The 14,066-nt window shown below is 44.3% G+C and overlaps 1 protein-coding gene across 1 annotated transcript; it reads left to right on the top strand.

Moving 5' to 3' along the window:
* The first annotated feature begins 925 nt into the window (after positions 1-925).
* LOC309530438 (stromelysin-1-like) lies at positions 926-12,853 on the top strand. The gene is made up of 10 exons (XM_082219414.1): positions 926-1,173; positions 1,583-1,827; positions 2,847-2,995; positions 3,092-3,211; positions 5,393-5,554; positions 6,924-7,080; positions 8,411-8,544; positions 9,471-9,630; positions 10,286-10,389; positions 12,379-12,853. Exons 1-10 carry the CDS (start codon positions 1,066-1,068, stop codon positions 12,480-12,482), a joined length of 1,443 nt encoding a protein of 480 aa, XP_082075540.1. The 5' UTR covers positions 926-1,065; the 3' UTR covers positions 12,483-12,853.
* Positions 12,854-14,066: the final 1,213 nt, after the last annotated feature.

Here is a 14,066-nt window from a genome sequence, read left to right as displayed (position 1 = left end):
CAGTTGGAATTCAGTCCCATTGAAACCCATGTGAAAAGTGAGTATGCTGAGGTCCATTAATTTCAATGGGAAACAAATATTTACAACTTCCACATAATGCAACTGATTTAGCCTGACCTCTCCCCACCAACCTACTCTGTTACTTACTGGTAAAAGGGGGGGATGAAGGAGGAATTGGCTTATTTGCAAAGCACACCTAAAGTTTCTTTCCTTCTTCAGCTGAACCAGGTGTCTTATTGTGGTAAACGGTAAATGCTATTTTGTAATAGAAAATGGTAAACAAAGCCACATCTTTGGCCTTCAGATCCATGGGTCAGTGTCAAAATTACTCTAACCATTTCTGCTTGTTTCCTAAGAAGATTGTCTAAAATTTCCAAAACCTGCTGCAACGGAAAGGCCTGCATTATTTATTTCAGCATATCTTATATTTACAAATTAATGTTTTGTTCGGTTCTTCATACAATTGCTCTAATGATTTCTAATTTATGTAGATCATAAGAATTCAGTCTGTCGGTCAAATGTTAGCCTGTCAAATACTAAATAGCAAGTGGATGGGTAGTATTCAATCCTAGTTATGCTCAGAGTAGATCCATTGATGGATTTATTGATCTGACTAATTCCTTAATTTCAGTGGGTCTATTCTGAGTAGGACTTAGTTGAATGCAACCGAATGTCTAGTGAAGATTGATAATACAAATAAGCATAGTATTTGAGTCGTGGAAGGGCTTGTCCTTATACTTTGTTTATCTTTATAAAAAGAACTACTCCCCCTCCCTTTGGTGAAAAAGTCCCACTTGACGAATCTCAGCCACCTTCATAGTAATTGCCAAATCAGGGTTTTCACACTTGGCAGCTCCTGCTGTGTGTCACACTGCCAAAAGGAGCATTTTCTGTGTTTGGCTAGTCAACGGATGTTATAATGTTGTGAGTCATGCTTCTGTTGATTTTATAGAACAAACACGGAGTATATATAGAGGTCAATTGGGAGCACACAGGCAGATCCATTGACAGAGGGACCGAAGTGTTCTAAGGCTCCAAGGCTGGGACGCAGAAGCGAAAGAGACAATGAAGAGCTTCCTACTGGCGATTGCGCTCTATGCAGCACTTTCTTGTGCTTTGCCCTTAACCCAGGAAGCTGATCAAGTTGCAGAAGCGGACCTGAACTTTGCCAAGGTAATGGTTGATGGTAGCACAGAGGAGAAACAGAATTCTTCCGGTAGATTGACTAGCAAAAAAAGTAGACAGTTGCTAAATGCCTTGTGCAAAGTGGAATTCAATGTGATGCTTATAGCCTGGGGAAATGTAGATTCAGTCCTCTCCTCCTCAGACTGCTGGATGGGTTAATTCTTCATGCATAAATACACCTTAGAGCAACTTCCATTCAGCTGAGGAAGCATGCCTAGGATTGCACTGTTAATATCTGTGAGCTTCAGTTCCTTTGTCAGTAACATGGGTGCAATGGTGAATGACCTTCTTTGTTGCGAACAAAGGCAGAAAGTATGAATGGCTAATTTTAAAATGTGAATGAATATATGTGAAAATAGTTCTATAAGCAATCAAATATATCTTTTCTTCCAATCAGAAATACATAGAAAACTACTATCCTGATTCGGCATCGACGCCTGTCATAAGAAGCAAAGGAAGCGACGATATTCCTGCTGACAAAATACGGCTGATGCAGGAACGCTTTGGGCTGAAAGTGACAGGCAGATTGGATTCAAACACTTTGGCTTTAATGAGGAAGCCCAGGTGTGGGGTTCCTGATGTAGCAGAATACAGCACCTTTCCTGGGGATCCAGCATGGAAGAAAACAAAACTGACATATAGGTAAGGTTTCAGTACACTTAACTGATTTTAAGATGCCATTGGAAGATGCTAGAAATGTTGGCATTCATCAGTAAGAATAGTAATGGTCTTTCCTCAAAGTTGTCTAGTCCATCATGATTGATCTTCCTGCATAATGAAGAGTTGGGGCACAATTAATTACAGTGCTCCCTTGGTTCTCAAATGACTTGGAACTCAAACACCTTGGTTCTCAAATGCCGAAAACCTGGGAGTAAGTGTTCCGGTTTTCAAACGTTTTTCAGAAGTCAAACATGGCTGTAGCTATTGTTTCCAGGGCACCTGCACCAATCAGAAGCTGTGCCTTGGTTTTTGGACATTTTGGAAGTCAAATGGACTTCCAGAATGGATTAAGTTTGGCGGTTTTGTTTTTGCTACTTAATTTGCTTTTTTATTTTTGAAGCTTTTTTGGTTAATTTGTTTTTTGTGACTGTGTGGAACCCAGTTCAGCTATTGATTGATTGATTGATTGTGTGACTGTGGAAATAGATAAAAGCCCCCCATCCAAACAATGACTATCATCAGTGCAGGTAAGAAAAAATAATAATTTTAATTTTAATCATCTACAATACTATCTTATTTATTTTATAGTACAGGACATTGTTGATTGCTTTCATTTTATGGATCAATGGTCTCGTTAGATAGTAAAATTCATGTTAAATTGCTGTTTTAGGTGTTGTTTTTAAAAGTCTTTTGGATGGATTAATCCATTTTGCATTACTTTCAATGAGGAAAGCGCTCCTTGGTTTTGGAACGCTTTGGTTTGGGAACAGACTTCCGGAAGGGATTAAGTTTGAGAACCAATGTACCACTGTAGTTCATAGTTTGCAAGAAGCATAAAAGCCTGCTCATCATTTCATCGCTTTGATGCACCTAGGAGCATGGATTTTGTGTCAGATGTGCTGAGATGTAGAAAGATGTCCCTCTTTCACCAGAGACTTCGAAAGCTGTGTGGTGCCATTTCTTTCATACGTACATTTTCTTTACAACTCTGTGTTTCACAGCGTTCTGAATTACACGCCAGACATGGACCGCACTGACGTAGATGTTGCCATCGAGAGAGCTTGGAAAGTTTGGAGTGATGTGACTCCCCTGACCTTCACCAGGGTTTATGGGAAACCTGCAGATATTGAGATCTCCTTTGCTGCTAGATGTAAGTAAACCACACACAAATAGATATAGGTAGCTTTACTCAGGCTCCTGGCCAGGCGACTTATACACATATTCTTCGATTTATTTATTTTTAAAGCTCATGGTGACTATATCCCGTTCGATGGACCGGGTGGGCAATTGGCTCATGCATTTTCACCTGCTTATGGTGGAAATGCCCATTTCGATGAGGATGAATCCTGGGTGCGGGATTTAACAGGTAATTTGTCTACTTTTGTCTCAATATATTCAGCTGTACACTTGCTTGTAATGGCTTTCAGTGTGACTCTTATTTACATATACTGCAAAATAGTGAGACACGGATACCATTCTAATCCTAGGATATAAAAATGCTTACCGTATTTTTCTGTGTATAAGATGCCCCCGTGTATAAGACGACCCCTATTTTTTTAAACCCAAAATTAAGAAATTAAGTTGTTTAGCTTTTTTGGGGGGTGGGGTAGGTCACTTCCACCAATCGCTCACCCGCCTGCCCATCACTGCTGATCGCTTGCCACAGCCACTGCTGATCGCACACCTCGCCGCAGCCGCCAATTGTCTGCCCTCTTGCCGCCACCAACAGCCCACCCGGCCACTTGCCACAGCCGCCAATCGCCTGCCCACCTTGCCACAGCCAATCACCAGCAGGCCTTGCCGCAGCCACCAATCACCCGCCCAATCACCGCTGCCAATCTCCTGCTTGCTGTTGCCATTAATCGCACGTCCCCCCTCTGCATTCACTATCTGTGTATAAGACGACACCCAATTTTTGCCTGATTTTTTTTAGCAGAAAGCATCACCTTATACATGGAAAAATATGGTGTGTGTTTAGGGGGCCTTCCTCTACATTTCTGACATACGAAAGCAACCAGATGACCAAACTATGGGAGTCACTACTACAAGATGCTGCAATGGCCCCCAGTGTGGGTGGCCTTAAAGGGGATTAGACAAATTCATGGGGGATAAGCCTATCAATGGCTTCTAGTGCATCCCAACTTCATGACTCTAATAGCAGTTGCTAAGAATTGCAAGTGGAAAAGGCACTGTTGCTCTCAGATCATGTCTGAGGCTTTTGGAGGCTGCTCCATTAGGACAAATGGAGTGCTGCCTCCTTCAGCCTTCCTTCCTTTTGACCTGCAACCATTCTGACGGGCGGCCCTGCCTTTCAGCTTCCCGCTCCTTAATCTCAGTGCCCTTGCAGAACTCAGCAGGGAGGTGGATGGGGACAACCCTGGAATTAGTAAGCTCTGACTGTCATTGGCGCTGGCCGAGTCTGCTGCTTGCCCTTCTGACTCCAACTTTACCAGTCCCAATGAGTGACAGTCCCCACTGCCACTGTGAGCACAGCATGTGAGTTTAGACGGGTCTTGGGTGCTTATCTAGCAGGACTCTTCTGGTGTTCATGGCATTTATTACTTCAAAAACCATGTCTGATAGGAGCTTTTTCTTCAGAAGCCTAATCTGTAAGGATGGAGAAACGTATTCTGGTCCATGTCACTTACACATTTGTTCACTCATAGGGCTGTTCCATCCAATATTTCTATTCTTCTCAAAAAAAATTAAAGCTACAAAAAAAATTCAAAATATATATACAGTTAAATGTATCTTTTTGAATGCGCCAGTAGCGGTTTAGTCCTGCTGGCCGCATGACCCAGAAAACTGTCTGTGGACAAACACCGGCTCCTTCGGCCTGAAAGCGAGATGAGCGCCGCAACCCCATAGTCGTCTTTGACTGGACTTAACAGTCCAGGGGTCCTTTACCTTTACCTTACCCCTAAATATATGCTGCAGAACATATTACCTCTCAATAATACACAATTTAAAATGCAGAAGGGACGCGGGTGGCGCTGTGGGTTAAAGCCTCAGCGCCTAGGGCTTGCCGATCGAAAGGTCGGCGGTTCGAATCCCCGCGGTGGGGTGCGCTCCCGCTGCTCGGTCCCAGCGCCTGCCAACCTAGCAGTTCGAAAGCACCCCCGGGTGCAAGTAGATAAATAGGTACCGCTTACCAGCAGGAAGGTAAACGGCGTTCCGTGTGCTGCGCTGGATCACCAGATGCAGCTTGTCACGCTGGCCACGTGACCCGGAAGTGTCTCCGGACAGCGCTGGCCCCCGGCCTCTTGAGTGAGATGGGCGCACAAACCCCAGAGTCTGTCAAGACTGGCCCGTTCGGGCAGGGGCACCTTTACCCTTTACCTAAAATGCAGAAAGGCATCACATTAGAAACACAAAATCTGCTGGCTAGATACATTCTGCCACACATTAAGCTGGAAAAGGTTGAACTGGGTCATTCCCTAGTGGAATTTGCCAAAATTGAATCCTTAAAGTCCCCCGAGTATATATTTCACTATCTTATACCCAGGTGAGCTTCACAAGTACTCACAATCTTCCTGTTTCCTTTTAGGAGTCAACCTTTTCCTTGTTGCTGCTCATGAGTTTGGCCACTCACTGGGTCTCAGGCATTCTGGCATTTGGGGGGCTCTGATGTTTCCAACTTATCAAGCTACGGACCCGCAAAACTTCAGGCTTCACCAAGATGACATTGCAGGCATCCAATCCCTTTATGGTAAGTACAGACTCCCAGATGATTGTGTGGATTTATTCCATGCAAGAAGAGCACTGGCCTGCACCCTTAGCCTAAGGACATTCCCAGAAGGGAAATTGCCCATCTCCTGCCTGCTGTTCCAGCAGAAGAAACTCTGGAGAGTGGCCTTCTGAACAATATGGTATGGAGAGACTGTGGAAGACAGTTGCAGGAAACTTGACTTCCATGAAATTCCTTAAAGTAACTTAGAGTCTGAGGACAATTCCTCCTCTTCCTCCCAGCACCCCCCACATGCTCTTTCTCATTTATTTATTTTTAGGAAGGCCCTTTAAACCTCAGGAGAGGCTTTTCAGGGGCACCGGTGGCTGGGCAAGAGAAGGGATTGGGAACTCTCTTTCTGTGAATTTCCTTTGTTTGGGATTCTAGTTCAGCTCACCACCTGATGTGAATTGGCAGAGCCAACCTGTTATTCCATCCACTGCGTGGACAGGCGGAGTCCCCAGATCCCGCGCGGTCCCCCCCGTCATGTGAAATAACGACTCATGACAATGTGCTATGGGATTAAATTGGCCACAACTTTATTAAATTTCAAATGTGGGTAGACCTTGGCTCAGGCATTGGGCGTTCTCCCTCCCCAGTCCCCAGCCGGGGACCTAGGGAGCTTCAGGGTTATCCAGTGGGGGGGGGGATGGGCCGGCTCTGGAGAACATATGTTCAAGCAGAGATAGCCGCCCCCATTACGCCGCCACCGCAGGGGAGAGCAATGACGACCTTTCAGCATATGGTCAAAGCCTCTCTTCAGAAACCCCTTTAAGGGGGAACCCTGGTATCACCGCTGCAAGAGGAAGATGGACAAAAGGATTCCGCCCAAGGCCTGATACTGCCAAAGTTGTGACGTTTTGCTACGGGAAAGGCGAAACCTGCCAATGCAGGGAAATTCCTTTCTGGCCCTTTAACAGCAACCTTAACGTAGCAGCGCCCGCATACCTGTGAAGAAAAGTTAACCTGCAAATAAGACATTAACTGAGGGTGGGTAGGGTGGGAGAAGCTCTGGAGCCAAGTGAGGATTCCCAGGTAAGATCCTCCCTCTATTGAGTGGGCAGGTAATCCCTCCCCTACCTGGCCTGGTCTCCTTGGCAACGCTTCCCCCAGGTGGGATTGGACAACTGACTGAGGTAGGTGGAGACCTCCAGGTATCCCACCTGAGGGAATGCAAAGCCAAGCCTATGCTGTTGGAGCCGCTCCAGATCTAGGGGCTGCGCGTGTCCCCGTTTTAAGCGTGGAGCGGTCATTATCGGGTTTGGCCGTCATCCAGTGAAGCCTCTTGCTCTGAGCTGCATCTTCCAAAACCTGCTTGTTCTTCAGCTCTTCTCTTTAACCCCTTTTCAAGGACCCCCTGAAGGTGGTGAGGATGGTGATGGTGATGACAGTTCGTCAGGAAACCCAGAGCCAGCAACAGAGGCACCACCCAAAGACTTGTGTGACCCTCGCTTGGCTTTTGATGCTGTTTGCTCTCTCCGAGGGGAAACCATGTTCTTTAAAAACAAGTAAGTTATCTCCAGGGGATAAGTTATCTCCAAGGGACGCGGGTGGCACTGTGGGTTAAACCACAGTGCCTAGGACTTGCCAATCAGAAGGTGGGCGGTTCGAATCCCTGCGACGGGGTGAGCTCCCGTTGCTCGGTCCCTGCTCCTGCCAACCTAGCAGTTCGAAAGCACGTCAAGTGCAAGTAGATTAATAGGTACCGATCCGGTGGGAAGGTAAACAGCATTTCCGTGCGCTGTTCTGGTTTGCCAGAAGTGGCTTAGTCATGCTGGCCACATGACCTGGAAGCTGTACGCTGGCTCCCTCGGCCAGTAAAGCGAGATGAGTGCCACAACCCCAGAGTCAGCCACAACTGGAACTAATGGTCAGGGTTAAGTTACCTACAAAGCACTGACATCTTTCATTTCTAATTCAAAGTCACGCCCAATCCCTCCAGCTGCATTTCAACCCAAAGCACTGGAAGATGATATCTGGATGTTCCCTTTCGTTTTGTTGGGCTTTACTGCTACTTCAGATGAGTTTAATTGTTGGCCTGTCATCTTGGTTTGCCATTCCTTGTCTTCTTTCCATCTCCGGGCTACTAGCATCCGGGCAGCTGTTGTTCCGTACATAAAAAGTCTATGCCGAAATGGCAAAACTGACCAGAAAACTCAGAAACCAAGAGGATAAAAACTTTATGAAAGAATGGGGGGAAATGATAAGTTATCTAGGAGACCACTGCAAACAGATGGAAACATTGACAGGATTTTTATTTCACTTGTAGTGTAACGGTTACCATGGATAATATGGATTGATATAACACTTAGAGTTTGGAAGTATATGCAGTTTTAAATGTTTAACATGGGACCCCATGGGGGAGGGTTTCCAAAATTCGGAGTAATCTCTGTTTATGGATATATATTTGAATTTTTTTAAAAATATATAATTTTGTATTTGTAAAATCAAATAAAAATGATTTCAAAATAACGATTAAACAAAATAATTCTTGACCTGTCAGTAGCCCAGTGAATTTTACATATTTGTAGAGCTTGCTACAAATATGTGTAACAAACAGAGAAAACCACCTTATACTGAGTCAGACCACTGGGTGACCTAGTTCAGTATTGTCTACACTGCTGAGTAAAAGCTTTCCTGGGTTTGAGACTGGGCAACTCTCCCAGACCTATCTGGTGATGGCAGGGATTGGATCTGGGACCTCCTGTATGCTAAGCTGGTGATCTACCATTGAGGTTCTTGCGTTGCACGGGGTCAAACTAGATGACCCTCAGGATCCCTTCCAACGCTGCAGTTCTATGATTCTGTGTTTCTAAACATCCACATTGTCTCCCCCAGCTTTTTCTGGAGAAAGAATCCCCAGAGAAGAGATGTTGAAAAGGTTCCTATTTCTGCTTTCTGGCCAGCTTTGAGCAAGGGCATAGACGCTGCGTATGAAGTGAAGGCTGATGACACAGTGTTTCTCTTCAAAGGTAAATGTTGTGAGTATGAGTGAATGGCAAGTAAAGAAGCTAAGAAGGAGTTGAGTGGAGGGTGTCATGTTATTAAGCAGAAATAGCTGTGCAAGAGGCTACAGAATGTTACTTACCGAATCCTAAGCTACAAAGTGTGGGTGTTAGAATGCCGTATTAAGACCTTGGGAGGCTAGGGCTGAAGTCCTAACTCAGTCCTAACCTATTTTACAGGATTACTGTCAGGGTTTTAAAACTCTTTGAAGGAAAAGGTGGGATATAAGCACAATAATACTGTATATAAATAAAATAAAATTCTGGGCTGCTGTTAGTGAAAATACTTCATGTTTCTTAGGAAATCAGTCCCAGACCTCCTTAATATATTGTTGTTGTTGTTGTTGTTGTTGTTGTTGTTGTTGTTGTTGTTGTTTGTACCACACCTATCTGACTGGGTCGCCCCAGCCATTTATTTATTTACTAAAACCACATAAATGCTATTTTTGACATACCCATCATGAAGTTTTAAAGAAACATTACATAAATATGACTTCAATATGTAACTTGCAAAATAAATAGATGAGCAGCCAGCTTTAGGCCAAAAGAGACATATTATTATAGTCAAGTGGTATCAATATCCTGGAAAGGCCTAAGGAAATCAATAGGTTTCTACCAAGGTACACAAATACCACCTGTACTGGTTCCTGCCTTGATTCAGAGGAAAGATGATTCCAAACAGGATCTTTCTTGTGTAAGCTAATAAAGGCTAGTAGATTATAACAAAGGAAATTATTATTATTATTATTATTATTTGTATACTGCCCTATACCCATAGATTGCAGGGTGCTTCACAACATTCAGGAATCCTGGGCTCTCTCATTCAGATTTGTTCCATCTTCATGCAAAGCTCTCTCAATCATTTTTCTTTCTTTCTGTCTTTTGCTTAACAGGACACAAGTATTGGGCCACCAAGGGAAATATTATACAGAGAGGCTTCCCCAAGAATATTCACAGCCTGGGCCTCCCCAAAAGTGTTAAGAGCATTGATGCAGCTGCTCATGACAGCAGCTCAAAGAAGACATATTTCTTCTCTGGAAACAGTTACTGGAGGTAAGGGGAACTTACCTAGCTCAAGTGGAGCAATCCAGAAAGTTCATTGAGAAGCTCTTTAATTTAGAAATGAGGAACTGGTGGTCTTCAAGATGCCATTGGACTCCAAAGCCCATCAGCCCCAGCAAAAGTTGCCAATGGGCAGGGATGTTGAGAGCTGTAGTCTCAGTAACATCTGGAGGACCAACCCTCCTTTAAATCCTTTGCAACTGAAATGCAAATAATGTACAGCGGTACCTCGGGTTACATAGGCTTCAGGTTACACATGCTTCAGGTTATAGACTCCGCTAACCCAGAAATAGTTCCTCGGGTTAAGAACTTTGCTTCAGGGTGAGAACAGAAATCGTGCTCCCGCAGCACGGCAGCAGCAGGAGGCCCCGTTAGCTAAAGTGGTGCTTCAGGTTAAGAACAGTTTCAGATTAAGAATGGACCTCAGGAACGAATTAAGTACTTAACCCAAGGTACCACTGTATCACGTGGTTCTTGCTGCTTTGCCACACATCCCAGAACCATGCAAGACACCTTTGTTTAAAAACCCCCAGTGAAGGAAAGTCCTTACACTTTACATATGTAGGTTCACATATAAGGAGTTTTCAATGTAGCTGTTTCTGCTGGTGCAAAGAGCAATGAATTCTCAACCCATTCATTTCTTTAGATATGATGAAGCCCAGAAGTCCATGGAAAAAGGCTACCCAAGAAAGATACCAGCTGACTTCCACCAGGTTGGCTCCAAGGTGGATGCTGCTTTTCTGAACCATGGTGAGCAAATGACCATCTTCATGGTGCTAGCCTATTAAACAGTATTTTCTTCCGTGTGATGGTGAGATCATAGGAGGACTTGACCACATCTGCGAATGTGGCAAGTTGCTCAATGACCTGAGCATCTCAGAACTGCTCCCTTGGCCATGGTCCATGTCAGGATCTAAAAAGCAGGTCTTAGCTCAGAGCCAGGTTGGTAGCTGAGTACCAAAGTTCCTAGGGTCAGTCCCTAGTGTCTCCCGTTCGGCCTGGGAAAACCTCCTGCCTGAGACTGTTTTCTTGCCCACAAAGATAATTTTCAAATTAACAGGAAACAAATGGAAGGGGGAAAACATTTTTTTAGAACAGTTCACAGACCCCCTGAAGCCCATCCATGGACCCCCTTGGGGTCCACAAAGCACAGGTTAAGAACCGCTGTCATAGAGGACTCTGTGAAGACTACAGTGCTTGCTTGGCATGAGTGATAGTGCAACTGAGTGTGAAATTTCCCCAGAGGCAGAAAGTTTCCCCAGAGGCAGCATGTTTCCGAGCACAATTCAAAGGGTTGGTGCTGACCTTTAAAGCCCTAAATGGCCTCAGCCCAGTATACCTGAAGTAGCGTCCCCACCCCCATCGTTCAGCCCAGACACTGAGGTCCAGTGCTGAGGGCCTTCTGGCAGTTCCCTCACTACGAGAAGCGAAGCTAAGGGGAACCAGGCAGAGGGCCTTCTTGGTAGTGGCACCCGCCCTGTGGAACGCCCTCCCATCAGATGTCAAGGAAATAAACAACTATCTGAGTTTTAGAAGACATCTGAAGGCAACCCTGTTTAGGGAAGTTTTTAATGACTGATGTTTTAATGTATTTTTAATCATTTGTTGGAAGCCGCCCAGAGTGGCTGGGGAAACCCAGCCAGATGGGCAGGGTATAAATAATAAATTATTATAAAATTATTATTATTATTTTGAAAAATGACTGATCAGGCACTGACTCCACTCAGTGGATCTGATTCCTCTTGGTCCTACAATTGGAAGCTACTTTGCTGTTTATGTTGGTATCCATTGGCGAAGAAATAATCAATAGCAGAAAGCCACTGAGAATATTCCTGCTGGGTATGGTTCCAAAGGGAGGTATTTCCAAGCTTAGGGGAAACTCAAGGTTTGTAGAAGTACGAAGGAATTGTTGGATACCTGAAGGAGCGTCTCCACCCCCATCGTTCAGCCCGGACAGTGAGATCCAGCGCCGAGGGCCTTCTGGCGGTTCCCTCATTGCGAGAAGTGAGGCTTCGGGGAACCAGACAGAGGGCCTTCTCGGTAGTGGCGCCCGCCCTGTGGAACGCCCTCCCATCAGATGTCAAAGAGATAAATAATTACCTGACATTCAGAAGACATCTTAAGGCAGCCCTGTTCAGGGAAGTTTTTAATATGTAACGCTGTACTGTTTTTAACACTGATTGGGAGCCGCGCAGAGTGGCTGGGGAAACTCAGCCAGATGGGCGGGGTATAAATAATAAATTATTATTATTATTATTATTATTATTATTATTATTATTAGAGGAGGATGCAGAACAGCCCACGGCTGACATGGGAAAGGAGGCGAAAAGGAAATTGGCAGGGGGAGGTTTGGTTGGAATGGAGCATTGTGGTGGAGGAGAGCAGTCAGGAAGCAAGTCTTACTGGAAAAGTGAGTACAGTGGTACCTCGGGTTACATACGCTTCAGGTTACAGACTCCACTAACCCAGAAATAGTATCTCGGGTTAAGAACTTTGCTTTAGGATGAGAACAGAAATTGTGCTCTGGCGGCGTGGCGGCAGTGGGAGGCCCCATTAGCTAAAGTGGTGCTTCAGGTTAAGAACATTTTCAGGTTAAGAACGGACCTCCAGGACGAATTAAGTTCTTAACCAGAGGTACCACTGTAGGCTCATTCTACACTGAGGTGTTTTGTAGGGTTTTGAGAGCTTCCGTCATCCATTAGATCCACAGTTTTCACTCTCCCTCATTTTTCTTTTCAGGTCATTTCTATTTATTCATTGGCTCAGAGCAATATGAGTTTGACAGCAAAACCAAAAGCTTTATCGGCATCAAGAAGAGCAACAGCTGGTTCGGGTGCCAATGACACGGGACAAAGAGTGATGCAACCCAGAAGAAGGGAATCTCCTGGGCAATGTGTTTGTTGGCCTGTCCTGTGGTTGCATGAGCCACGGAACAAGCTGCGTTTTGAATAAGGAGCTTCTAAAATGGAAATTCCCCACTGTTTTAAACTTACGATAGATCTTAATTATTATTTTTTAAAAAAATAATAATCCTGTTTCTATCTCTTTTATTTCAATGTTCATTTTACTTTTTGTAAACTGCTTATAGGTTTTTTTTAAAACCAAGCAGTATATAACTTTTGTTACATAAATTAATAGATATTTAATATAAATTATTGCTGCAAAGAATATGTATGTTGTATGCTACTTTGTAATAAAGTGGATTTTTATTATTGTTGTTGTTGTTGGTATATGATTACTATTGTTATCGTTAATTGTGGTTCATCATGAGGTCTCAGGGCAAGTTACAATTATATAGAATAGAATTTGAAAATCAGTTAAAATGATTTCATTTGTGAGAATAGAGTGGATTCTAAAATACGTATCACATGTGTAAAGGGTCAGCTTACGGTGGGTCTTCAGCAAAAGACAAAGCTATATAATGAAGGTGTCAGAAAGAGTTCTGCCCCAATGGCCAGCGCTGGATCTCCTCAATCTCATCATGGGATCCAAAACTAACTCAGATTTCTAATCTCAAATTTAGTCCTCCACATTCCTCATACTAATTTGAATGTGTGACTTCTTCCCTGTAGGGTCGTGGATGAGCTTTTCCTGAATAATCACTTTTATCTTTTTGCCAAAAGAGGAAACTTTCTTTTCAAGAAAAAAAAGGAATGTCTTTAAGTTAAAGAAGTAACCCATGAGACCATACCATTTATGGATGTATGAAATATATTGCACAAAACAGCCCATAGGCTGTACCAACAGCTACCAGTTACACATATTTTTTACATTGGAAAAAAAGGTGTTTTTCATAATAAAATTTCATTTCAAGCAGATGCTCTACCACTGAGCTATAAGCAGCTAGGACGAACAAATTAAAACTACATCAACTTTCTAAGAAGCTAGTTAGGCTTTTTAAGAGCATCATATTTTTCTCAAGTGCTGACAAGAGGTGCCTGCTTGGTCTCAATAGTCAGGGAGTTCCGAAGTCTGGGCACTGCGACACTAAGCGACCAAGCTCTTACAATGCAGAACGGGTATTATTTGGCACCAACTCTGCCGATCGAGGGACACGGGTGGCGCTGTGGGTTAAACCACAGAGCCTAGGACTTGCCGATCAGAAGGTCGGTGGTTCGAATCCCCGCAACCGGGTGAGCTCCCGTTGCTCGGTCCCAGCTCCTGCCAACCTAGCAGTTCAAAAGCACACCAGTCCAAGTAGATAAATAGGTACCGCTCTGGCAGGAAGGTAAATGGCGTTTCCATGCGCTGCTCTGGATCACCAGAAGTGGCTTAGTCATGCCGAGCTGTACACTCGGCCAATAAAGCAAGATGAGCACCGCAACCCCAGAGTCGGTCACGGCTGGACCTAAAGGTCAGGGGTCCCTTTACCTTTTACTGCCAATTAAAGTGATCAAGAGTGGCACATGTGGGGGTAAAGCCTTGCT

Source organism: Podarcis vaucheri (assembly GCF_965113315.1).
Source record: "Podarcis vaucheri genome assembly, chromosome: 4".
NCBI classification, from domain to species: domain Eukaryota; kingdom Metazoa; phylum Chordata; class Lepidosauria; order Squamata; family Lacertidae; genus Podarcis; species Podarcis vaucheri.
The sequence above is the reverse complement of the archived record's forward strand: the minus strand, read 5'-3'. Positions and strand labels throughout refer to the sequence as shown.

Coding starts and splice junctions, on each gene's coding strand:
- LOC309530438 (XM_082219414.1), top strand. CDS start 1,066: ATGAAGAGCTTCCTACTGGCGATTGCGCTCTATGCAGCACTTTCTTGT. Junction 5,555..6,923: donor AGGCATCCAATCCCTTTATG/GTAAGTACAGAC, acceptor CCCCTTTTCAAG/GACCCCCTGAAGGTGGTGAG. Junction 9,631..10,285: donor TCTGGAAACAGTTACTGGAG/GTAAGGGGAACT, acceptor TCATTTCTTTAG/ATATGATGAAGCCCAGAAGT.